Source organism: Vombatus ursinus, unplaced genomic scaffold, assembly GCF_900497805.2.
Source record: "Vombatus ursinus unplaced genomic scaffold, bare-nosed wombat genome assembly UNPS02011431.1, whole genome shotgun sequence".
NCBI classification, from domain to species: domain Eukaryota; kingdom Metazoa; phylum Chordata; class Mammalia; order Diprotodontia; family Vombatidae; genus Vombatus; species Vombatus ursinus.
The window spans coordinates 6,001,957-6,027,136 of record NW_020951209.1 but is presented as its reverse complement, the minus strand read 5'-3'; the positions used below and the strand labels follow the sequence as shown (position 1 = coordinate 6,027,136).

The following is a 25,180-nucleotide window of genomic DNA, read 5'->3' as shown; positions in this document are numbered from 1 at the left end:
TTATGTGAAGCCAATTTTGAACTCAGGTCTTCTTGATTCCAAATCCAGCCCTTTATTCTCTGCACTACCTAGCAACAGCCCTGCTATTACAGTTATCTCTTCCATATCAAGACTTTCCCCATTGTGGTTCTGATATATTGGTGGTTGCATAAGAAATTAAATGGGAATTTTTCTGGAGTTTTGTGGAAGCCACATGTGAAGGCCAGCAGACATCACAGAGCCTATGACCACATACTTAACCCAAATTTTACAATAAGGTCCTATAAACACCCCATAAAAGAAAAAGAGAAAAAAATTCAGACTTCTTCTCTGGTATGAAAGGGGGGCCAAAAAATTTTACATGGATTTTCCAGATCATGGGAGTGCCATGCTCTTAGCCCCCACTATGTGGAACAGATAACTATTATCCTCATTTTACAGATGAAGAAACTGAGGCAGAAGTGAGTTGGCCAGGGTTACACAGCTAGTAAGTACTTGAGATTGGATTTGAATTCAGGTATCAGTCAGCTTTAATTTGATGCCGTCATGTTTTCATATGAGGAGTGTCACCATTTGGACTCAACCCAGCTCTCCTGACTCCCAGACCAAAAGCTCTTTGCACTTTACCAGATTACAGCCTCACCAGGTTAAAGGGAGGCCTTTTCAGCTGGGCAGGCTCTCCCAGAGCTTTGCTGTGCTGAGACAGCACTGAGGAACCCAGGGTTTCCTCCATGTTAGGATGAATGCTTGGACTAGAAATTGGTTACAATAATAATAATAAAGCAGATAACCCGAAATCCATTTTCTTGGGTTTAGGATACATCCTATGGTTTACTGTGTTCAAAATGTCATTTTTAACCTCCTTACCTCTCTTCTCTTCAGACCTTGGTCACAATAACTTTGCATCACTCCCTGAGACCTGGAGGGGCAGAGTCAATGGAGGCCACCCTGTGACTCAGCCAGCCCTGGGGGAAAGGGGGTAAGTGGCCTGTGCTCTCTCTTTCCTCTCCCACTGCAGGAGGTAGACATTTACACTGTGAAGACTGAAGAGCTCTCATTCACATCTGCATTCTGCCTCCAGATTCAGCGCAATGACTACATCCACGCCCTGGTCACCTATTTTAATATTGAATTTACCAAGTGCCACAAAAAAATGGGGTTTTCCACAGGTAAGCAGGCTATTCTCCTGCCCTCTCCGCCAGCTGGTACCTCTCTTATAAAACTCTGTTGTCTCCTTAGTGGTTTATGAAAAGTATTCAGGAAAGACATCTTGGAATCTCTCCTTAGAGGACAGGAAGAAGCAGCTTTCATCCTCATTATCAAAGCTATAATGAGGAATTCCACCATCTGGGGAAAATTCATTTGAGTGTGGGTGGGGTTGGAACAGAAACTCTGGGATACCTTAAGGATAGTGAATACCACTATGGGCTCAGTGCTGGTTTCCGGGGTGTTTTATAAGGCACAGATGTTCAAGCCAGAGAACACCCCCAGGGTATATATCTTCTCCTCTCCCCCAACTTCCACAGCCCCAGGGAAGGTAGGCCCAAGAGAGGGGCATGATATCAATGAAGCCCCAAGGGAAGGAGGAAGGGAGGAAAGAGCACATTTCTTCTCTTCAAGGCTCTGTCCTTCTTCCTGGACATCAGCCAGGCCTTCTTTCTTCTACTTCCCAAACCATCCATTTGCCTGAAGGAAGGAAGCATGCTTCCCAGATGTTGGTGCCCAGGGGAGAAGGAAATACAATTTTTAATCAACACTCTGAGACAAAGCTCTGATGGCCCAGTGCAAAGAATGGCTCCTTTTGGGACCCCAGCATCTGATGGCATCTCTCTGGAGAAAATGTCCATCTTAAGCCAGAAAGCCACAGGCAGCAACAGCAATCCTAGTCAGCTGGTGGAATGCTAAAATCTGAGGACTTTTAGGACTGGATAGGACATTAGACATTATTCAGAGGTGGAGAACCCGCGGCCTCGGATCTAGCCCAAACCTTTCATTTTATTAAGGAATCTGAGCATGGAATAGGAAAATGATTAATCCAAGAACACTATTAGAGACAGAGCTTGAACCAAGTGCTGGGTATTTCCCCTGCAACCCATTTTGGAGGAGACTACAGTGGAATTAGGGCATTTAGTTAGATCTCTCTGCTTAGTAGGCTGCAGGTACTATAAACAAAGGGGAGGAAACTACATATTCAATTGTATCAGGCTCTTTTTCATTCCCCTACCTCCCTCAAAGAAATAGGTTCTAGCCTCAGCTTTGCCATGCATTAGCTGTGTGACCTTGGTCTAGTCATTTACCTAGTTTTGTTGCCAGAGGAATATATGTAGAATGAAGATGTGGTACTAAATCTTTAAGGTGATCCTAAGTGCTATTCTTCTAAGGCTATTTCTAATTTTTAGTATGCATAGCATACATGTGTTGGTAAATGTTTAACAACTAGCTCTCAAGGAAAAATAATTATACTCATGACCTAATTTTTAGATTAATCTTCATTATTAAAATTTTCTCTGTCCCTTTCTTAAATTTAGACAATCAATGTTTAGACAATTTAGACAAAGTTTAGGGAATTAAGTTTAGACAATCTTAAGTTTAGACAATAAATCAAGTCCTGATTTGTAGCATTTACTGATTTCCAATGTGTGAATGCTCACACTGAACATGTAACAATCACATGGGGAACCTGTACCAACTGGCTCCAGCACACCCCTGCATGATGGCGTGCTAAAGGTCAGGGTGGTGGGACCATAGGCATCTGAATCTGTTTTAAGGAGGAAAAAAGTGACAGGAAAGCAGAGTGGGGACGTAGCCTGAGAATTATGAGATCACAAAAAGATAAAGGGCATTTAGCTGAGAGGGGACTTAGAAATTGTGTGATTCAATCTATTCATCTTCATAGGTTAGGAAACAATACCTAAGAGGTGAAATCATAAAAAACATACATAATAAATGGAGCAGCTAGATGGTGCAATGAGTGGATAGAGTGCTGGGCTTGGAGTTAGGAAGACTCTTCTTTGTGAGTTCAAATCTGGCCTCAGACACTTACTAGCCGTGTGATTCTGGGCAAGTCTCTTAACCCTGTTTGTCTCAGTTTTCTCATCTGTTGTTGTTGTTTGTCCTTTGTTCTCAAAGAGGACCATGACATCAGGAAGATGATGCCATGACTTGCAAATGAATTGGATTTAAGTGAAGGAGGGCTATGCTTAAATGAGTTGGAGAAGGAAATGGCAAATCCCTCCAGTATTTCTGCCAAGAAAACCCCAAATGGGGTCACAAGGAGAAGGAAGTGGCTGAAAAAACAACAAATCTTATTTCTGGAGCCCCAGAGTAGAGGTTCCTCAGAGGTCCAGTCCAACCCTTGTATAAAAAAGCATGCCCTGTGAAACGTTCTTAACAAGTGGCCCTCTAGTCTCTGCTTACAGACCTCCAGTGATGGAGCAGCCCCTTCTGCATACTAGCACCCCCCAAAATACCCAAAGCTTAGTTGGAAACCCAGGTGATTCATTGAAAATCAGGTATAATTAATGATGATAATAGCAGAAAGGGAGTGTGGAATTTATGTGGCTCATTGGATAGAACACTAGACCTAGAGTCAAGAAGACTCGTCTTCCTGAGTTCAAATCTGGCCTCTGATACTTATTAGCTGTGTGACCCTGGACAAGTCATTTAACCCTGTTTGCCTCAGTTTCTTCATTTGTAAAATAAGAAGGAACAGGATACCACTCCAGTACCTTTGCCAAGAAAACTCCAAATGGGGTCACGCAGAATCAGACACGACTGAAAATGGACTGAACAACAACAATAAAAGTATGCGATAGAAGAAAGATCAATGGATAATGAGTTAGGAGTCCTGGGTTCAAGTCCTGACTTCTACCACCCAACTGTGTTATCTTCGGCAAATCAGATTAAATCTATAAACCTCAGTTTCCATATCTGTAAATTGAAATAAAAGCACTTGTACCATCTGCCTCCCAGGAATGTGGTAAAGATTTGGAAGGAGAACTAGATCCAGAGTCAGAGGTGCTGGGTTCTGATCCTGGTTCTTCCATGTAACACCTGTGTGATCTTGGACAAATGACTTTATCTTTGTGGTTCTCTATTCTCTCACTTGGAAAACAACAACATTGAACTCAGCTCTAAATCTCTGAACTTATAAGTTGTTTTTGACCAGAAAATATTATGTATACATGAGCCATAGTGATGATAATGGTGATTAAATGAAAAAGCATTTATCAGGTGCTTACTAGATGCCAGCCACCCAGGGCTGCAATGCGTAAGGCAGGGTAACTATTTCCCAGGGGCAGAGCTAAAATTGCTTTGTAAGATCCTAGACCAGATACGGAATCCTGGCTCTAACACTACTTAGACAGATGATGTTGGATGAATCACTTAAATACTCAGTTTCCACATCTGTAAAATGGGAAAAATAACACTTGAACTAACTGGAACTAACTACTTCATCTGACTTGTGGGAAAAGTACTTTGAGCCACAATGGTCCTATTGAAAAGTGGGCTTTATTATTACCATCCTTAGGGCCCAGTAACTTAGTCCCAGTACTTCAAGGAGGGAGTAAGGAGAAATAATAGAGTTTTTCAAATAAAGAGTGCTTTGTGACTAACCATGGCCAGTTTGAACCCTGAGCCCTGGAGCCTCATCAGACATATATGGCAGGGTCATTTGGTCTTCACAATAACTTTGTGATGCAGTCACTGTTATTATCCCCATTTTATAGATAAGGACAATGAGACTGAATAAAGATGCCAAATGACTAGCCTAAGGTTATCCAGCTATCTGGGGCAGGATTTGAACTCAGGTCTTTCTAACTCCAGGTCCAGTGTTCTATTCATTACTATACTACCTAGCTGCCTTTGCACAAGAGAATTTCTCTGAGAAGTTGTCTCTCTGCTCTTCTGTGTCTGCCAGTAGCACCCGCCATTGTCCATAAGCTGGGCCCAACTGCTCTTGACACTTAACATTCACCTTCCAATCCCTCAGCCTCCGTAGCCATGTGATTGAGCTGCTCAGGCCTGAAGATTTCAGATGAGTAACTAAGGGCCTGAAATAAGTCATTGCACATATTTTAAAAATCTTGAGCATCAATATTTATTGCTCTTGATTTATGGCTGTGGCCATAATTGGCATGTTCTCATCATGGCCCCTCACAGTCAAAGACAAATACTGGAAATGGGATTTGGAGGTTCAAAATGCAATATAAATCATTGGGTGGATCTAATTCTATTTCCCTTTTTTTCAGGCTATCCTCTATGGGGAGTTCAGGGCATAGAATCACAGGGTAGTAAATTCTCCTACAAAAAACCCCAACAACAACAACAACTGGATTTGGAGTCAACTTTGCATGGATGTGGCCTTAAGTTGCTTCAATTCTCAGGGCCTCAATTTCCTCACCTATAAAATGGGAGAGTTGTCACTCTAGAAAATTTCTTCTTGTTCTAAGTCTGAAATCCCATGGTCTTCTGATCCTAAATTCCAGGTTTTAGTTTCTACTTGGTCCAGGGGAATCTGTCTCCTTTTCTTCCCTATTCTTCTAAAACTCTCCCTCCTGTGATTACTGCCAGGGCAGCTGTAGCCTGGCTCTGTCTGTCTGACCCATTCTCTCTATTTTTTTTTTTTTGGAGGCAATCTGGGTTAAGTGACTTGCCCCGGGTCACATTGCTACTAAGTATCTGAGGCTGGATTTGACAACAATCAGGTCCTCCTGACTCCAGAGCCAGTTCTCTATTCACTGTGCCACCTAGCTGCCCACTTATCCACTCTCGGACATGATCTTATCACACACCAATGAAGCTTGGAAATGATCTGTTAACAATTCTTTCGTAGATCCAGGCATAGGGATGGTGTCGGGGGTGGGGTACGTCCTTGGGGTTGTCACCAGCTAATGAGTGCCCCCTCTTATTCTGGAACTTCTTCTTGTTTTGTCCTCTGTATCTAAAGATCTTAGTGAGTGGAGGGTTGGTCTTAGAATCAGAAAAGACTTGGGGTCTGTGCTGAAAAAACCTGACTGTGTGACCCTGTTCAAGTTATTTAAACCCTTAGTACCCTAGACAATTCTGTAAGGGTATAATTTACAATTAAATTGCCAGCTTGTCTTAGGGGATAAGTTTACACACTAGGAGTTCCAGATGCCAAAGAATCATATATTCCAACCACATTTACCAAGAGTTTTTTGGGGGGTAGGATGGGATTTAATCATGAGAGCAGGGAAGCTGAGAACCAAGCTACTGATTCCATTGGGAATAACTTATTAGGAAAACTCTGGGCTACAAGAAAACGGAAGCTCTAATTTTGGCTCTACCAATAACTTGTGTGATCATAAGGACATCTGCTTCCTCTCTCCCTTTGTCACAATTTCATTACGCATCAAATAAAGTCACTGTATTAGGTAATCTTTCAAGTCCCTACTCTAGATCTAAAATTATCAGATTCTGTGATTATCTAACTCATCCTTTCTCTTTAACCTCCTATGTTCCAATAGAATGTAACCTCCTTGAGGACAAGGTCTTTTGCTTTACTCAGGGAGTAGTAGCATCTAGCCCAATGCCTGCCAAATAAAAGGCAGTAGGCAACTTTGCTAAACAGTTTTCAAGTCTCTGGAGCACTGTCAAACAGCAAATGTACTGCTCCCACCCCTACTGCAGACAGAACAAGAGAGGGTGTACTAAACTGCAGCAGGAAGGATTGTGGTTAGACTGCGGGAAGAACTAATCAGCTCTGGGAAAATGATTCAGAAGAATACTCTTCCCTCTGGCAAATGCATGGTGCCTCTCAATCAATCAATTAATAAGTATTAATTTAGCAACTATTATGTTCCAGGAACTATACTAAGCCCTGGGAAAACAAGTACAAAGGGTGAACTATTCCTACCACATATTCCTACCACAACGAGCTTCCATTCTAATAGGAGAGTTAAGCACCTATAACAATATATAAAAGCATGACAAGTCAATAGATGCAACACACATATATCATACATACGTACATACATACACACATATATGTATATACTGTTGTTCAGTCCTTTCAGTCGTGTCTGACTCTTCATGACCCCATTTAAGGTTTTCTTAGCAAAGATTCTGAAGTGGTTTGCCATTTCCTTCTCCAGATCACTTTACAGGTGAGGAAACTGAGGCAAACAGGTTAAGTGATTTGCCCAGAGTCATACAGCCAGTAAGTGTCTGAGGCCAGATTTGAACTCAGGTAGATGTATATACATACACAAATATAAACACAAAATAGTTAAAATACAAGGTAATTTTGGAGGAAGGGCATAAGCGGTTAGGAGAAGGGGGAGTAAAAATGCTTCATCAGGAGATACTGCCTAAATTGCAATTTAAAGAAAGAAAGGGACTCTATGAGGCAGAGATAAGGAGGGAGTGCATTCCAGGCTTGGGCAAAAGCCTGTTCTCAGGCACACAGTCAGGAGATGGGGTGTTATGCATAAGGAATAAAGGGAAGGCCAGTGTGGCTAGATCACAACCAAAGGAGGGGTAGTAATGTCCACTGAGTCTGGAAAGGTTGGTTGGGGCCTCAAAAGCTTAAGCAAAAGAGTTTATATTTGATTCTAAAGGAAACAGGAAGCCCCTGGAGTCAGTTGAGTTGGTTGAGTCTTACTACTTACTACTACTTACCACTGGTCTTACCTAAACTTAAGGAAAATCAGAGACCTGCAAAATTGTGTATGGAGTTAGTGAGGGAGCAAGGTTATATAAAAGAGCTCCGATGAGTGCGGGGATGGAGAAGCTTCCTGTCATAAGAGGTCAGATTGAAATCTTTAGACGTGTTCAATAGCCGCAGAAGAACCCAGGCTGAAAGCTGGGAGGATGGAAGCCTCTCCCATTTCAGGCCTTGTGAATAGGGATGTGTTCATCAAATTCTTGAGCATGAACACCAAAACCACCTCTGACAGAGCTCATCTCAGGAGTCAGGCTCTGTTCTTAAGCCTATACCAGAGTACCAGCCTAGAGCAACGTTCCTTTGAAGTCCAAGAGAGTTTGAAGAGAAAAAACTGTATGCTGCTTCACACAGATAGTAATTAGCTTAGGGAACTCATTATCTTGTGCTACTATTGACTGAAGATGCTTCAGGAAGTGTTTTGACTATAAAGGAAAGGGGTTAAATTAGATGACCTCAAAGGTCTCTCCCAGGTCTAATTTTCTACACTTCTCAGATAAAGGCAGTTCTGATGGCTCCCTAATAAATTATCTTGGGAAATACAGGATGTTTGGGGATAGCGTGAAGTGAATACAACTTGGAATTGGAACACCTGGATTCAAGTCAAGCCCTTACACTAACCTGCCAGTGTTACCTTAGACAAGTCACAAGTTATTGCTATGAGCCTCGGTTTCCCCATCTGTAAAATAGGAATGGAGGCTGAGACTGGACCTGTGATGTCACTGGTAGAGAGAATGGAAGTGTCTTCTACCAATACAGGTTGGTCTTTCTCTGTCAAATGTCTTAATTGCCCCAGATCACTGAGAGGTTAAGTGACTTGCCCAGAATATGACAGCCAATATTTGTCAGACGTGAAACTTAGATCCAGGTTTTTCTGGTTTCCAGGTCAGTTCTCTATCCAATATATCACATTGCCTTTCATGCAAAATGAAGAGTAGTAAAATATATTTGCACTACCTATCTAAGAGAATTGCCATGAACAGAACTATAACTAGGAATCCTAGCATCTGGGACAAATTCAGCTGGAGGTGGATGATAGCAGTATGGGATTTAAGAGAGAAGGTGGCCTAGGAAAGGAGTATCATAATAGTGGTACCATGGCCAGTGGGTGGTCAACTAGCAGATGACTGCAGAGGGAGGAAGGGAAGCAGCTTCCCCTGCCCTGATTCTAAGTCCCATTTTCCTGGCCCTGGTTAAATCTCTGCTTGTGAAGAACAGATGAAGTCATGCATGAAAAATGTTTTGTAAACTATAAAGTACTAAAAGTCTGATTTTTGAGGGTGACATCCACAAGGACAACTACATGCAAAGCACTTAATGTTTGTTGGATTAAATGTAATTGAACCATCCCTCCCCCCTTCGCCCCCACTGCATTCTGTGCCTCTTCCAGAAAGAGTATTCTGTCTAGGTTGGGTAAGAACTGGGTCTGAGCCCAGTGAAGCATTTCTTAAATTCTCATGGGGCATCATAATGGATGATGGAAAGAGGCTGCTTGAATCTTCTTGTTTGAAGGTCTTAAAGAGCAGGAAAGACACCTGTTTGTCTGAGCTGGTGTAGGTGGTGGATGGGGGTGGATGGTACAGTCAATCATTCCTTGAGTAATTCTCCATACAGAGTCTAAGACAAGACCGTCTTTGGGGGAACTTTTTTACAGCCCATTGGCAGAGAAGGGGGCTGGGAGCAGGTGGACTTCATTTGGTAGAAAAATTTTAATTGATATGTATTGTTATTATGCTACCTACATTTTCTAATATATCCCTCCTCTTACTCCACACAGAGAGCCATTCTTTATAGTAAATAATAAAAAAGACGGGAAAAATCAGTTTGGCAAAATTGACCAACCTAACAAAAAGTCTGATATTATATGCAGTGTTCCACACTCACAGTCCCCTACCTGGGCAAAGAAATAAGAGAAGTACTTTCAAACGGCTCCCATTTGGGACTAAACTTAATTTGGCAGCATTCAATTTAGATTGTTTTTGGTGTTGCTCTTCCCATTTATATTGCTCTGTCATTTTGCATATACATATATATTTGTGTATATGTAAATATGTGTATATATGTATACACACATATATATTCCATCTTCCTTTTATATATATGCACTCCTTGATTCCTTGATGTTTTAATTTATATCCATGTAGATTTATGTGATACCTGTTGTCCTAAACAAACCACCGTCAGTTGATTAAACCAGTTCCTTGTAAAGGACACAGAAGAATAGAATTATTACCTCAACCGTAGGTGTGCCAGTACACCCTGCCCACACTCCGAATATTTCTATGATCCCAACCATTGCCAACGTAAACATGATCAAATTTGCCAACACTGAACTCTTATAATAAGACAATTGCAACTCACACTCAATCTGTTAATCAATAAGCTTTTGTTCAGTACCTACTGTGCACTAGAATATATATACCAGATCCTTGGGTTATGTGACAAAAGTGCAACAGTACTTGCCCTCAAAGAGCTTCAATTGTTCAATTGTCCTCAATTGTTATTCAGTCATTTTTAGTCATGTCCCACTTTTTGTGACCCTATTTGGAGTTTTCTTGGCAGAGATACTGGAGCGGTTTGCGGTTTCCCTCTCCAGTTCATTTTACAGATGAGGAAGCTGAGGTCAACAGGGTTAAGTGACTTACCCAGGGTCACATTGCTAGGCTGGATTTGAACTCACATTTTTCCTGACTCCAGGCTAGGTACTCTATCCACTGTGCCACCTCGATTCCCCAAGAGTTCCTAATTAGGATCATAAAATTTAGAGATGGAAGGAACCTCAGAAACTATCTACTCCAACTTTCTCATTTTAACATATTTGATATTTGATGCCAAGCAGGGAGGGAAAATGAACACAGTGAATGATATAGTAAGGATACAAAAAGATCTTGACAGGCATTGGGCTGGATCTAATAAGATGAAATCAAATCAATCAGTCAAAAAACATTTATTAAGTACTTATTATGTACCAAGTTCTGATTGGCATAGGAACAAAGTGTAGGGGATATGAAAAAAAAAAGTCAATCTCTGCCCTCAAGGAACTTACATTGTAATGGTGGAGACAAGTTAAAAAAAAAACTCTGTGCATATATGATATATTCAGTGTAAATAGTAGGCAACTTTAAACATGTTGGGTTGGGGGAGGGGACCGAGAAAGATCTCCCACAGGAAGTAAGTAGCCCTTGATCTCAGCCTCAAAGCAAATCATTAAATAAATCAGTAAATGTTCATTAAGCACCTATTATGTACTGGGCACTGTGCTAAACTCAGGGATCACAAAGAAAGGCAAAAAAATAGTCCCTGCTTTGTCAAGAAGCTGGAAATCTAAAAGGGAAGACAACATGCAAACAAGATATGGATGGAATAAATTGGAGATGATCAGTAGAGGGAAGACAGTAACATTAAAGGAGATTAGACAAGATTTCTTACAGAAGGTGGGATTTTGGTCAAGACTGGACGGAAGCCAGGAGGAGAGGATGAGGAGGAAGAGAGCTCCCGGCCTGATGGACAGCCCCAGGGCATGCCCAGAATCACGAGATGGATTATCTTATGGCTGGAAGAAGCAAGGAGGCCAGCGTCACTGGAACACAGAGTACGTGGGGATGAGTAAGATAGGAAAAAGCCAGGTTATGAAGGATTTTAAAAGCCAAACAGAGGGTTTTATATTTGATCATGGAGACAATACTGGAGTTTATTGAATGGCAGGGGCCAGGTTGATATGGTTAGATTGTTGTTTGTTCTTCATTCTCAAAGAGGACCAATGAATTCAGGGGGTTGATGTCTTGACTTGAACGTGAACTGGATTTAAATGAGGCAGAGCCATGCAAAGTCATCAGCCTCCTCTTCTCCAGGGTCATTGGAGCTCAATGGCAAGACATGGTTAGATCTGTGCTTTAGAAAGATCCCTTTGATAACCGAGTAAATTGAAAAGGGGGATGACTTGTGCTAGGGAGATCAATCCAAAGCTACTATAATACTTCAGGCATGAGGTGATAAGGGCCTGAACCAAGGCAGTGGTGGTGTCAGAGGAGAGAAAGGGGTTTATATGAAAGATGCTGCTAAGGTAGCATGAACAGCCAAGGCTTCTAAGAAGTGTAGGTGAAGAGAGAGAGCCTTCTAGGCATGGGAGACAACTGTCACAAAGTCGTAGATACAGATGAAGCATCTAGGGTGAGGAATAAATGTAAACTCATGCTTAGGTTTCAAGAATCAGCTTCGCCATTCCAAGATGAGGGAGGAATAGTTAGATAGCAGTTGTTTTGAAAACAATCTGGTGGTCCTGGTACACTGTAAGCTTAATGAATCAGCAGTGTGAGGTGGCAGTCCCAAACAACTAATGCTATCTCAGGCTACATTAGGAGAGGCTTAGCTCCCAGGAATCAGGAGGTGACGCTCTTGTCATACCCTACCCCTGTCATCTGGAATATTGTGTTCAGTTCTGGGTGACAAAGTTTGAGAATGACATTGATAAACTGGAGAATGTCCAGAAGAGTGGGGAAGGGCCTTGAATCCATGTCACATAAGGATCAGTTGAAGAAACGGAGTGTGTTTAGCCTGAAGAAGAGAAGATTAAATAGGGAATATATGTTAAAATGTTTGAAAGGCTGTCATATAAAGGAGTGATTTTATTTGTTCTATTTGGCCTTGAAAAGCAGAACGAGGGAACAATGTGGAAATTGCAGAGACCAATTTTGGGTAGACATCAAGAAAAATGTCCAAAATGGAATGAGCTACCTTGAAATAAAGGCATAGAATGGGCCTGTGACTTTCGCAGAATCACCCAACTACTCAGTATTTGAATCAGAGTTTGAACCCAGGTTTTCTTGACTTCAGGTCCGATGGTCCATCCACTGCGACATTTAACTCCCTCTGGGTCCCATTGGAAGGCTCCTGAGTGCCCCTTGAACTTGCAAATTCTGAATTTCTGTTGTTTTACAGAGCAATAAATTATTGACAGTCATGATGATAGAAAGTAACAGAGCTGGGATGTGAACCCAGAGCCTTCTGCTCTGAACCCTGTGCTTTCTCCACCTCACCCCAACTAGTGATACATCACGTACAGTATATGTCACCTCACCCATGAAACCTTCCCTGATCTCAGGAAGAAGAGCCACTTCATCTAATCTGATAGAGTTTCACAATGAATTCTCTTTTACATATATTTTGTTCTCATCTGTGTACTTCCACCAAGGTCTTCCTCCAATATTGCTCAGCATGGTGTGAAGGTGATCAGAGAACACATGCTTTCATAAGTTCTGCAGAGCTGATCAGGTTTCAAGTGCAAGCCCAGGACTTTGTGTTTGACTGTCTGAAGGCTAACCTAATTAAATGCTGAAAAGGCCTCATCAAGAGATAAATCCCTACTAGGGGATGATTTTGTTTTATTTTTGGACCACAGCAACTCATGAAGACTAGAGGCATTGGAATCTGCTCAGTAAAAAAAAATAAGCACATTTATGAAATCAGAATTCTTTAAGTAGAGAAACTAGTAATATGGATGCATCGGTGTCTTATCTAAACTTCTTGAGGACAGGAAGGATATCTTTTATCATTGTGTATATTATACCAGAACCTACCATTGCACATAGTAGGTATTTGTTGTTTTTTCTTCATTCTCAAAGAGGACCAATGACATCAGGAAGGTGATGTCTTGACTTGCAAATGAATTGGATTTAAGTGAAGCAGAGCTGTGCAAAATCACCAGCTTCACTCTCTCCTCCAGAGCCACCTGGGTCAAGTGGCAAGATATAGATCAGGATAACTGCAGATGGCCCCAGATGGAGTGGGGGACCTTGGCCTTTTTAAACTAAGGTCTTTCCCAGGTCTCAGTTTGTCTGAGGCAACACTCTTTCAGGGATTAAGGCTAGGTAAGAAATGAGGCCAAAAATGACTTCTTTTATCTATTTAAAAAAAAATCAATCTGGGAGGGGAAGACCATCAGGGTTTCTGGCAGAACAGAAACAATTACTATTTATACTCACTCTGAGCCATCAAACCCCCGAACAAAGACCAATCAAGGCTTGGGCTGGTCCTTATTATTATTATTATCAGTGAGAGTCAGAGTGATTTGGTTTTAGGGCATACTCAAGTAGCTCTATTTGAATCCCAATGGGCCTTAGCAAAGCCCAGATTTCCAGAACTCTATTTCAAGAAATCCACTTTCCTGTAAGCAGTAAGTATTTAATAAATGTTGAATGAATAACTGAATTAAAAGTAAGTCTCGCCTATAAGGTCTGGCCTCCAAAATAGCCATCTAATTAAGTTCCTGTTGGAATTTAGCATTCATTTGTGCAAGGAACTGAGTCAAATCCCTACATGATGTTGATGTAGGTGGGCCTATGAAAAGGCAAGCTCTCCAACAGATGTCTGATCACAGCGAAATAATAGACTCGAATGTCTCCAATTGAGTTGTCAAATTGGTAATGTCATCACTGTGTGGTGTAGAATAAGTAAGTTATGAGCCAGAGTTGGGGGTGGTTAAGGGTGGAAACTAGTATCTAACTTTCTTTCACATAGTCAAAAAAGTTAGAGGCTAGAATGAAGGCCCAGGAGTAGGGCTGGTCACAAGTCTGGCTAGTATAGGCTAGTTGTGATTGGGAAGGCTGGTCCCAGACAATTTAGTCTACTATCTCATTTTCTCTCCTAAAAGCTCTTGCCGTGATTTATTGGATGTTAAATTTCTGACTAGAAGAGATCTTTGAACAGGGGTTCTCAATCTTTTTTTTGTTGTAGAACCCTTCAGCAAACTGCTAAAGCCTATGGCCCCCTTCTCAGAACATTGTTTTTAAATGCATTAAATAAAATACATATGATTAAAAAAAGAAAGAAAGAAACCAATTAAATGGAAATAAAATTATCAAAATATATTTTTTTAAATGCCAAGCTCACAAACCCCATGTTAAGAGGTAATCCAACTCTCTTCTTCTGATGTAGACGTGGAAATTGAAGCACGTTCCCACCAACTGCCATTTTTTTCAAATATCTGCAAGTTTGAGTACCCCTGGCCATTGAACATGAGAGAGTTTAAGTAACATTCATAGCGTAACATAAGCAGTGAGTCGCAGAGCTGGGATTCTAATTTTATTGTAGTTTTGCAGTCCAGACCTTACAGGTGAGATTTGCTTATAATTCAGTCATTCATTCAACATAGAGGTTCTAATTTCAAATGCAGCATTCTTTCAACAGTGTAAGGGCAGTGGAATTTGAATCTAGGTCCTCTGATTCAATGTTCTTTCCAGGGTATAAGCACAGCAGGATAGGTAGCTTTGGGGATTAAATCAGGACCACTCTCACTCAGATGTGAATTAATCCTGTGGGGTATGTAGTAATTAAAGAATATATATGAAGGATCTATTACTCCCAAGACTGTCCCAGACACTTTCTGAAATTCTCCATTTCTCTTTATCATTTCAATTAAAATTCTACCAATTATATTCTTTTGGGTTAAGCAGATGTCAGGGCAGTTTAAAAGGGGTAAGGGGGGGAAGGGGGAGGTGAGGAGGAGGGCTAACAGTCATTCACAATTCAGTGTGAATAAAGTAAATTTGATTGCTTTCCTCCAAACTCCTAAGTGGGATGCTCTGAGGGTATGAATTAAGAGTTCTGATGGGTAGGATAGGAAAGAAGGCATTTTTTTTTAATTTTTAGCATGGGGCATTGCTAGTGGTGAGCAGGGCTGACTAAGGTGTCAGAATAGGGGCTTTGGGTTGCTAGAGCCCATCCTTCAGGTGCTGGTTACCTTTAAGATGGGAAAGAGTATTGGTAAGGCAGTATTAAGTGCCAGGATATGTTCAAAGAAGAGCCTTGGGTTAAAACTGTTCCAGTGTGTGTGTGTGTGTGAGTGTGTCTGTCTGTCTGCTTGTCTGTCTATCTGTGTCTGTCTGTCTTTCAGGTCCCTTCTCTTATGCTCCATTCTTGTTTCTCTTGTTTATCCCCCAGCCCCTGATGCTCCTTACACCCACTGGAAGCAGACAGTTTTCTACTTAGAAGATTATCTCACTGTCAGGAGGGGCGAGGAGATCTACGGGACCATTTCCATGAAACCAAATGCAAAAAATGTGGTGAGTGCAGGGCGGGGAACTTACAAGAGAGGCTCTCTGGTCTGGAGGTTGAGGAAAAGATGGAAGGCTTCAAAAGCTCCTTCAACAAAGATCCCCATGCTAGGCTTCATTGCAGAGAGTAAATCACCAGCAGGAGTTTTTAAGTACCTAGAGAACAATCAAAAGAATCCACAAGAAATTCCCCTTGAATATAGCCATTGGAAGTAAAGCAATAGGTTTGGGCACTTTCACCATTTAGAATAAGGACCTTTCTGGTACTTTCCTCTAGCCTTCCTTTCTGTGTCTGGTGTCTAGAAAACAGTTTTATTGTTCAATCATGTCTGACTTTTCAGGATCCCATGTGGGGTTTTCTTGGCAAAGACACTGGAGTGGTTTGCCATTTCATTCTCCAGCTCATTTTATAGATGAGGAAGCTGAGGCAAACAGTGTTAAGTGATTTGCCCAGAGTCACACAGTTAGTAAGTGTCTGAGGTCACATTCAAACTCAGGTCTTCCTGACTCCAGACCCAGTGCTCTATCTGCTGTGCCACCTAACAGCCCTCTGAAAAGACCACTGTCATTCAATCATTCATCCCTTCAACAAACATTAAGAGCTTATGGTTTGCAGAGCACAGTGTTAAAACGATGTAGAAAGAAGAAGGGTTTAGACTAGACCCCTTCAGTCTTTTGGCCTTATGGAATTTAGAGATTGGTAGCAAAATCAGACATTATTACGTGTAATTGTGATATATAGCATTATGTGATAAGTGGGAGGCATGAGATAAAATGCAGCATTAAGTCCTAGAGAGAATGAGCCTTTTTCCTGAGGGGATCAGGGGAGATTTCATGAAGAAGGTGGCACTTGAGTTGGGCTTTTAAAAATTGGGTAAGAATCCATCAGGCAAAGATGGGGACAGAGAGCATTTCCGGCAGTCAGTCAATAAACATTTACAGGCACTGGGTAGGATACAAAGAAAGGCGAAAGTGGTAATTGCTCACAAGTCCAATACAATAAAGGATAAATTAGAGGTATTTAACAGAAGGAAGGCATGCACCTTAAGGAGGATCAGGAAAGGCTTCTTGTAGAAGCTGAGATTTTAGCTAAGACTTGAAGGAAGTCAAGAGGCAGAGATGAGGAGGGAGAATATTCCAGGCATGGGGAACAACCAGTGAAAATGCCTGGAGTCTAGAGATGGAGTGTCTTGTGGGAGGAACAGCAAGGAGGCCAGTGTCATTGGATCATAGAATACATGGGATAAGTAATGTGTAGGAAGACTGGAAAGGTAGTTGGGGGCGAGGGGGAGGTTTATGAAGGTCTTTGAATGCCAAGCAAAGAATTTTTTACTTAATCTTGGAGGTGTTAGGAAGCCATTGGAGTTTATTGAAAGGGTGTGTGTGTGTGTGTGTGTGTGTGTGTGTGTGTGTGAGACACAGTCAGACCTGTGCTTAAGGAAGATCACTCTGACAGCTGAGAGAAGGATAGTCTGGAATGGGGAGATACTTGAGGCAGGGAAACTAACTAGCAGGCCAGTGCAATAATAGTCCTGGCATAAGGTGATAAGGGCCAGCACCAAGATGGTGATAGTGTCAGAGAGAAGGGATTGTATTAAAGAGTTGTTGCAAAGGTGACATTGAAGCCGAGACAAATGAAAAACTGGAGAGACAGAGTTTCTGGGTAATTAATAATCAATTTATTAATTGGACTAGCTGATAATCAATACATTGATGGTCAGTGGTCTCTCTTGGTAACCAAAGACACCTAATAGAGATACCAAGTGCTTTAATATATTTTTAGAAAAGAGGGTGCCCCTGACAGGTGAAAAATCAACCCCAATTTGTGAACAATTAATAAGGTGTGGGCTTTCAAATGAGGAGGTAGGTTCCTTCTGCTAAGAACATGGATTGATCATGAAACTCAGTTGCCTCCAGCAATCTGGGCAAAGGAATCCATCTGTATCCAGACCACTGTGGTTGGTTTTCTCCTTCATGAGGTGGGTTACCCTAAACTCTGACTGAGGGGTTGCAAGGACATGGGCTTAATGCTTTAGGGCTAGAATTTATCTAGAATAGATTCTATTTACACTCTAAACAGAGGTAAGGTCTTCTAGTTGAGTGGGATCCTGCCCAAGATCAGAGCATGTTCTGGGAGGATTTGGGCAATCTCATCTATTAGCATTGTCCTTCAGAGATTGACTGATTTACAGGGGCAGGTCTCTAAATAAGGAAGTAGAGGAGAAAAAGCCTAATTTAATAATTGGTTATTAATGTAACAGAAATATAATTTCTCTCAAAGCTAAACTCAACAGGACTTGGCAACAGATTGGACAAGAAGGGGTGAGAGCACGAATGAGATATTTGGGAATATACACAGGTTATGATCCTGGGTGACTGGGAGAATTGTAGTACCCTCGGTAGTACAGAGGCTTAGAAGAGGAGAGGGTCTGGGGGAAGAAAATAATGAGGTCAGTTTTGGATGTGTTGAGTTTTGGATTTCTGCAAAATATCCAGTTCAAGATGTCCAATAGGCAGCTGAAGATATGCAACTAGAGGTCAGGAGAGAGGTTAGGTCTGGATTTCAGATTTCAGAATCATCAGCATCGAGGTAGTAATTGAATTCACGGGAGCCAAGAAGATTACAGGCATGGCAAGAACCCCGAATAGAGGCTCAGAAGTGAGAGAGTTTAGGAAACAGGGATTAATCCAATATGGTCGGAGCGTAAAGTCTATAGAAAGAAGTCGTGATCAGATAAGATTTGATAAGTGGGTTAGGGCTAAATTGTAGAGGGCTTTGAATACCAGGAGAGAAGTTTGAACTTTACTCAGCAGGCAGTATGGAACCACTGACCTACCGCAGGAAATAACAGCCCCCAGGCTTATGATGCCTCCTATCTACAAAGTGTTTTCACTCATATGATCTTGTTTGTGTTTCACACATATGATCTTCAAAACAACCTTGTGACATAGGTTGGGAGTTATTATTCCCTTCATTTTGCAGATGAGGAAATGGATACTCAGAGAAGTTAGTGACTTGTCTAAGGTCAAAGAGCTAATAAGCATCTGAGTCCACATCATAGCCCAGCTGACTTACAGCTAAATCCAGGGCTTGATGCGCCAGGCCATACTATTTCCCAACAAAATTTGTATTTCAGCAGAGAAGATTTAGTTTAAAGACTCTGTAATAAACCTCCTGTGAGGATGGTAAGATGCAGGGCTAGGTTATTGGGCGTTTGCCATGTTTTCCTTTCCCTAGAAAGCCCGTAAGAATAAGAAAGCTAAGTACCTATCTGTGCAGAAGAGATTTGATGAATTCTGAAGGGCAGAAGGTGAATTGACCTTTCATCTCTCTCCCTCTCTCTCTCTCTCTCTCTCTTACTTGGTAGCGGGACCTTGATTTCACAGTGGACTTGGACTTTAAGGGACAGCTGTGTGAAACATCTGTATCTAATGACTACAAAATGCGTTAGCACATAACGGAATTTGCAGAAAGCAAAAAAAAAAAAGAAAAAAAAGAAAAAAAAGAAAAAAAAAAAAAGAAGCACTGTCTCATCTCGATCTGCTGCATTTGCCCACCAAGGAAAACTGTTTGCAGGATTACGAACGTGGACCTCAGTGTGTTATCTCGGCCCAGAAGTTTGGTCACCTCAAGAGGTTCCTGGCAAGCCTTACCCTAGGTTGGAGATTCAAAAGAACCCCCAGCTCAGCTCTGAGAGTCCAACCTAAAGGTCATATAGGCAAAGAGACACTGGTGCTCCAACAAAACCCCCCCGAGGATGGAAAAGGACACATGCATACCAGTTGTATTCTTTAACTGTGAATCTCTGGCTCTTCCAAGTTTTGCATGCTGCAGGCAATTAGGGCAGACTGTTTACATTAAAACGCAGAGACATAGTGTCTTTGATAGCTTAACCAAGATTTTCTGTCTATCTGTGGTGTGTGCGTGTGTGTGTGCAACATATATATTAATTTATATATCCACATATGCCTGTATATGCATGCATATACAATCAAGTGGGTATATCTAGACATTAATGCAGAGTGGTATGTAAGTATGTATATATGTGCATATATATACATATATATGTATTTATATATATCTCACTTGGAGGGGGTTCTGTTGCTTTTGAATAAGGAATTTGTTTTGTGGTTAGTTTCTCCCCTTAAGCAGATGTTAAGCAGCCAGTGAAAGTTATCTGTACCAGCACTGATTTTCCTTTAACCAGACCTGTCTCCTAGTGCCTAGCATAGTACCACATGTCTAGAGGGCACTGAATAAAAATGGATGAAAGTGAGATGGACTGAAGTAAAGTGCATCCTTTGTTCAAAATGTCTTGACCCTTAGGTTTTAGAGAAAGGACCCACCTAGATAACCTTGAGATTTAAAGAGCAATAGAAAATTAGCCGCTTCCTTTGTTCTAGAAGAGGACCAAAATGACATCACTATGTTGGGGTCAATTTACAGTGTGTCCAACTGTGGCTGATCAGATTAATTCGAGCTCAGAATGCTCTACCACAGGTCAGGCACAAATAGGCCATGTGAACATTTGGGGTGGATTCTCTAAATGGGAGCATCTTGCCTTTCTTGTGAGCCACTTCAGTTCTGTTCTGCTTATAGAGCACAGTGCCTTCTTTGATGATGGCATGCCATGCTGGGCGGTCCTGTGCCAGTGTCTCTCATGTCACGAAATAAGTTCCAAAGTTCTTCAGAGAGACCTTGAAAGCACCATGCCAGGAAGCTGCTTCATCTTATTAAAAGCAAAAGAACCCCAAACCCAAAAAAACAAAACACAAGAGCTTCTCGGTTGTGTGCACATTCACTTTCTGGAAACTTAAAGAAAACGCTCTGTGAGATCAGCTTCAAATGCATATCGGGTGTTAGTTTCCCAAAGAGGCACTTGAATTGACTTACTCATGAAGGAAGACCTTGAAAGAGGGCTTTGCTCCATATAACTCTACCCCATTAAAATGAGTTTTCCTTCCTTTTCTTACATCCTCTTTTCTTCCCCAACTGCCATGATTTTCCTGGAGATTTAAGCATCTGCCTCCCAAGTGTCAATTTGCCCATTTATCTGCAAGCCTGAGTACCTAATGTGTAGCAGGCACTGAATAAGTGGGGGAAAAAAGACCCAAATAAGTTGGAAGGTTTTTGGGGGATCATTTAGCCCAGTCCCACCATTTCTCCTATAAGGAAACTAAAGCTCAGAGAAAGGAAATGACTTGCCCAGGAAGTGGCAGAATGGGGATTCAAATCCTTATTTCTTAACTCCAAATTCCAATATTCTTTCCATTTTCCACAGATCTCCTATGACTTCTCTAGATACACTTTCTGTAGTATTTTGGAGTCTGCCTCAGTTGATGTGAATATAGAACCAGATCTGGTAGTAGACTAAGCAAGGTAGGCAACTTCCTAGGTTACAATGTGTGGCTGAGGGTGCAGTGGGGAAACCTAGGGAGGTTTAAATTGGACTTTTAAAAATGAATGTGCTTACAGTATAAAGCTGGTTTTTAGTCTTAACCTAGACTCAATAAGCAAAATAACCGTACTTAATAACAAGGAAAATGTGTAATAAAAACAATGCAACAACTCCCAAGAGCATGTGAACCCACTGCTCTTCTAAACCCTAAGTTATGGGTTTAAATCTGAACCTAAAACTTCTAGGACGTCTATAGCTTGATTTTATTTCATTCTCTGTGACTGTGAGTGGTAAAGTAGTCTGAATAAGTTTCCACAAGATATTTAACTCATACTTCCAAAGGGCTGACCATCAGTTACAAAGACAGAAACCCTGGAGTGAGCTGGCACCTTGGATTCACAGTAGAGGAATGTGCAACTGATGGGGAGTGACTTTCCCCATTTCCCCTGTTTCTTCCCCAGGTTCCAGCTCTGTTGTCATTGGTGAGGACTTTTGAATGCTTCTGGCCTTGGCATCACATAGCAGAGTGAGTAGATTTAGGAGCCAGCCCTGGCAACAGTCAGTGCTTCCATTTTACATTAGTATCCTGTCTGACTTTGTCCTTCTGCATTGCATCTGTTATTTCACTAGAACCCAAACCCTATGCCTCTGAGCAGCAGAGGAGGGGCAGACGGAGTAAGAAGCATGTTGTATTTCTCAAAATTAATACCCTGAGGGGCAGCTATGTGGTGCAGTGGATAGAGCTCCAGCCTTGGAGTCAGGAGGACCTGAGTTCAAATCCAACCTCAGACACTTGATACTTACTAGCTGTATGACCCTGGGCAAGTCACTTAACCCTGTTTCCCTCGCCAAAAATAAATAAATAAATAAATAAATAAATAAATAAATAAACAATGCCCTGAACTAAGCAGATGACTTCAGATGTGGCCTGGCCAAGCTGAGTATAGTAAGACTATCAGGTCTTTGCACCTGAATGCTCTTAATGCCTCTTAATTGTACTCCCAGATCATAATATTGTCATAATAATAATAGCTAGCTTTCGTACTTTAAGGTTTGCAAAGAACTTCACAAATATTATGCCATTACATCCTCCCAACAATCCTGGGAGGTAGATGCTATTATTATCTCTATTTTTCATGAGGAAACAAAGGTACAGAGTGCAAATGACTTGCCCAGAATCACACTACTAGTAAGTTTCTGAGGCTGGATTTGAACTCAGGCATTCCTAACTTCACTAATCACTCTAATCACTGTGCCACAATAAGCCTTGCCCCAGTACGTACTGTTATCTCTGCCCTACAGAGAGAGGTCCACTCTGAGAACTATAGAAAGTTTGGAATTTCCTTGGCCCTTCTACCTAGTTGAATGAGTGCATATAGCCTCCTTGGCATGGAACTGTCAAGGTCCATGTCTTCCCTGCCAAACAGCAATATCAGAGTCCCCCCAAACGCCTGTCCGAGGCTGTCCTCTCTCTCCACAATCTCTCTCTCGGGATTATCAGCTCTCATGGTCCAGTTATCTCCTCTATGTAGATGGCTCTCAGATACTATTACTCGCCCTGCCAGAAGCTAAGTATCACCTGGCTTATCCATCTGCCATGAACTGAATGCGAACAAGAGCCCTCCCCTCTGCGTTGTCTCCCCAAATTAGAACTTGTGCTCTTTGAGAACAGAGACTGTCTCAAATTTCTATTTGTATCACCAACACTTAGCATCATAAAGGCTTTTCCATCCCATTCCATTAAACTGTTGCCTCATTTTGGGATTGCAGCCTATTAAAAGTCTTAAGCTTTTTCAGATAAACTACTTTCTAGATATAATTTTTCTATCATATCCTTGTAAAGTTGTTTTTTTTAAAGAAAACTCATTAAGATTTAACCTTTATCCTTTGAAAGTTCCATCATGTTATATATGCCCTAGTATTCTAGCCTGTTAAAATCTTTCTAGATACAGACTAGGTGGTGCAATGGATAGAGAGCTGGACCCAGAGTCAGCTAGGTTCAGGTCCGGCCTCAGGTACTTCCTAGCTTCATGATCCTGGGCAAGTAATGTAACCTCTGTCTATTTCAGTTTCCTCAACTATAAAATGAAGATAATAATAATAACACCAACTTCATAATGTTGATGTGAGGATCAAATGAGGTAATATTTGTAAAGCACTTAGAACAGCGTCTGGTACATAGAAGGCACTGAAGAAATGGTTATTCCCTCCCTTTCCTCATTCCCTTCCCTTTCCTCTCCTAAAATGTTAGATACTTCTCCTCCAGACTCTTCAAAGCTTGCAAGGACTAGGAGCTCATAATTTGAGATAACTCAATGCTTTTATATAGGACCCAGAAGGCATGACAACAACAAGAAGAAGGCATGACAACATCTTACTTCCAATTGGAAGACTTCAGGTCTTGCATCATTTCACTTCATCCAATGGCTTTCAAAGATTTGTCACACTTGGTCTAAAGTTTTTGACTGAGATTCATTGATTAAGCATATTATCACTTACATTACTGTGGGGCAGGGTAACTTGATTGATTCAGTCGATCACCCCAAACCTTGATATATTTGTATGTATCATATACTACAACCATGAGATGCAGCATAGCATGGTGGCCACAATCGTGGAGTCAAGAAGACATGAGTTTGAGTGCTACCTCTGACACCAACAGGTTGTATGTATAACCATAGACATGTCATGTCTTCACACCCTGGAAAGCTCTCTAAGGCTATGAGTTACAAAAGATGGGAAGTAAAGAAGCTTGGAAATTTACAGAAGACAACCCAAGAGAAAAAAGGTCCTACGTATATACATATGTATGTGTGTGTATACATACATACATACACATATACACACATATGTATCTATGTATCCATCTATCCATGTTATGTGTGTATATGTATAATATATATAAAATAATACGTGATGTCATACACATATATGTGTATATATATATAAATATATATGTATATATATGTGGGGAGGTAGAAGAGAAGAAGACAATTTTTTTCTGTCCTCTTTCTTTTTCAGCTAAAAACCTTTCAACTGTACCTACAAGGCTGCAGGCAAATACTATCCCACCAGAATTGGTTAGGTGTGCTCCATCCTTTGCCAAATGACTCAAAGATTCAAATCTCATTCTTAGATACTTCTTTAACCAATTGTCCATAATACAAATTTTCCCTTCCGAAGCCTTTGACTTCAATTTTGCAGCAATGATTAAATTACTACCCTTTCCCCCTAAAATCATCAGTGTCTTGATGATGCTTTCTAATTTCATTTTTTCCAGTATTATTTGTACTCAAATGAACAGCCAGAAGTGTATAGTAGTCATATAGTCTCACAGGTTTTGAGAGGTCCTCTTTCACATCTTGTATATGTAACTGGAAGATAGCCATCTCTTTATTATTATTGTCAGGTAAAAAAGTAGGTGCCTCAGCTCCTTGTCTTTGTCTTAAACTAACACTAGATAATCTTCTACCCGATAGTACCTATAGATTCCTTGGAGAAGAAGCAACTGCTTCTTCTTTAGACGGTTCAACTCCTACCTTAGCATGAAGAGCTTCACATCTATTGCTTAGTTCCAAGTGTTCAATTGTCCCTTTCTTCTCTGTCATAACTTCAAAATATAGGTCATGTATCATCATCTCATCTCATCTCATCTCATCTCATGCCATGCCATGTATGATACATCATATGTCTACACTGTCATGTCATATATAAGTAATTTCATATCCCATATTTCATATACTATATCATACCACACCATATATCATACATAATACCATACCATATCACATATAATATCATGCCATGCCATACCACATCATGTCATGTCATTTATCATATCTCATCATATCAGCTCATCTCATCTCATGTGTAACATCATTCCTAATACATGCCTCTTCAGATACTTGTTCTTCTTTGTTTTGACATTGAAGTCCTCCTTCTGTGGGTTTTTTGTTTGTTTGTTTGTTTTTAAGGAACATTTCATTTTCTCTGTAATTGGGATAGGCATTCTGTAAGTCTTTTTTCTCCTCCTCTAGGAAGGAGGTCAGCTTGTACTTTGAACA

At 41.1% G+C, this 25,180-nt stretch overlaps 1 protein-coding gene across 1 annotated transcript in view; it reads left to right on the top strand.

Moving 5' to 3' along the window:
- The window catches only part of PRMT8 (protein arginine methyltransferase 8), a 154,969-nt gene extending 135,800 nt beyond the window's left edge, over positions 1-19,169 (top strand). The window contains exons 8-10 of the mRNA XM_027856464.1: positions 998-1,148; positions 15,605-15,726; positions 19,086-19,169. Of these exons, the coding sequence (XP_027712265.1) occupies positions 998-1,148; positions 15,605-15,726; positions 19,086-19,169 (357 nt within the window). The remainder of the gene's footprint in view (positions 1-997; positions 1,149-15,604; positions 15,727-19,085) is intronic.
- Positions 19,170-25,180: the final 6,011 nt, after the last annotated feature.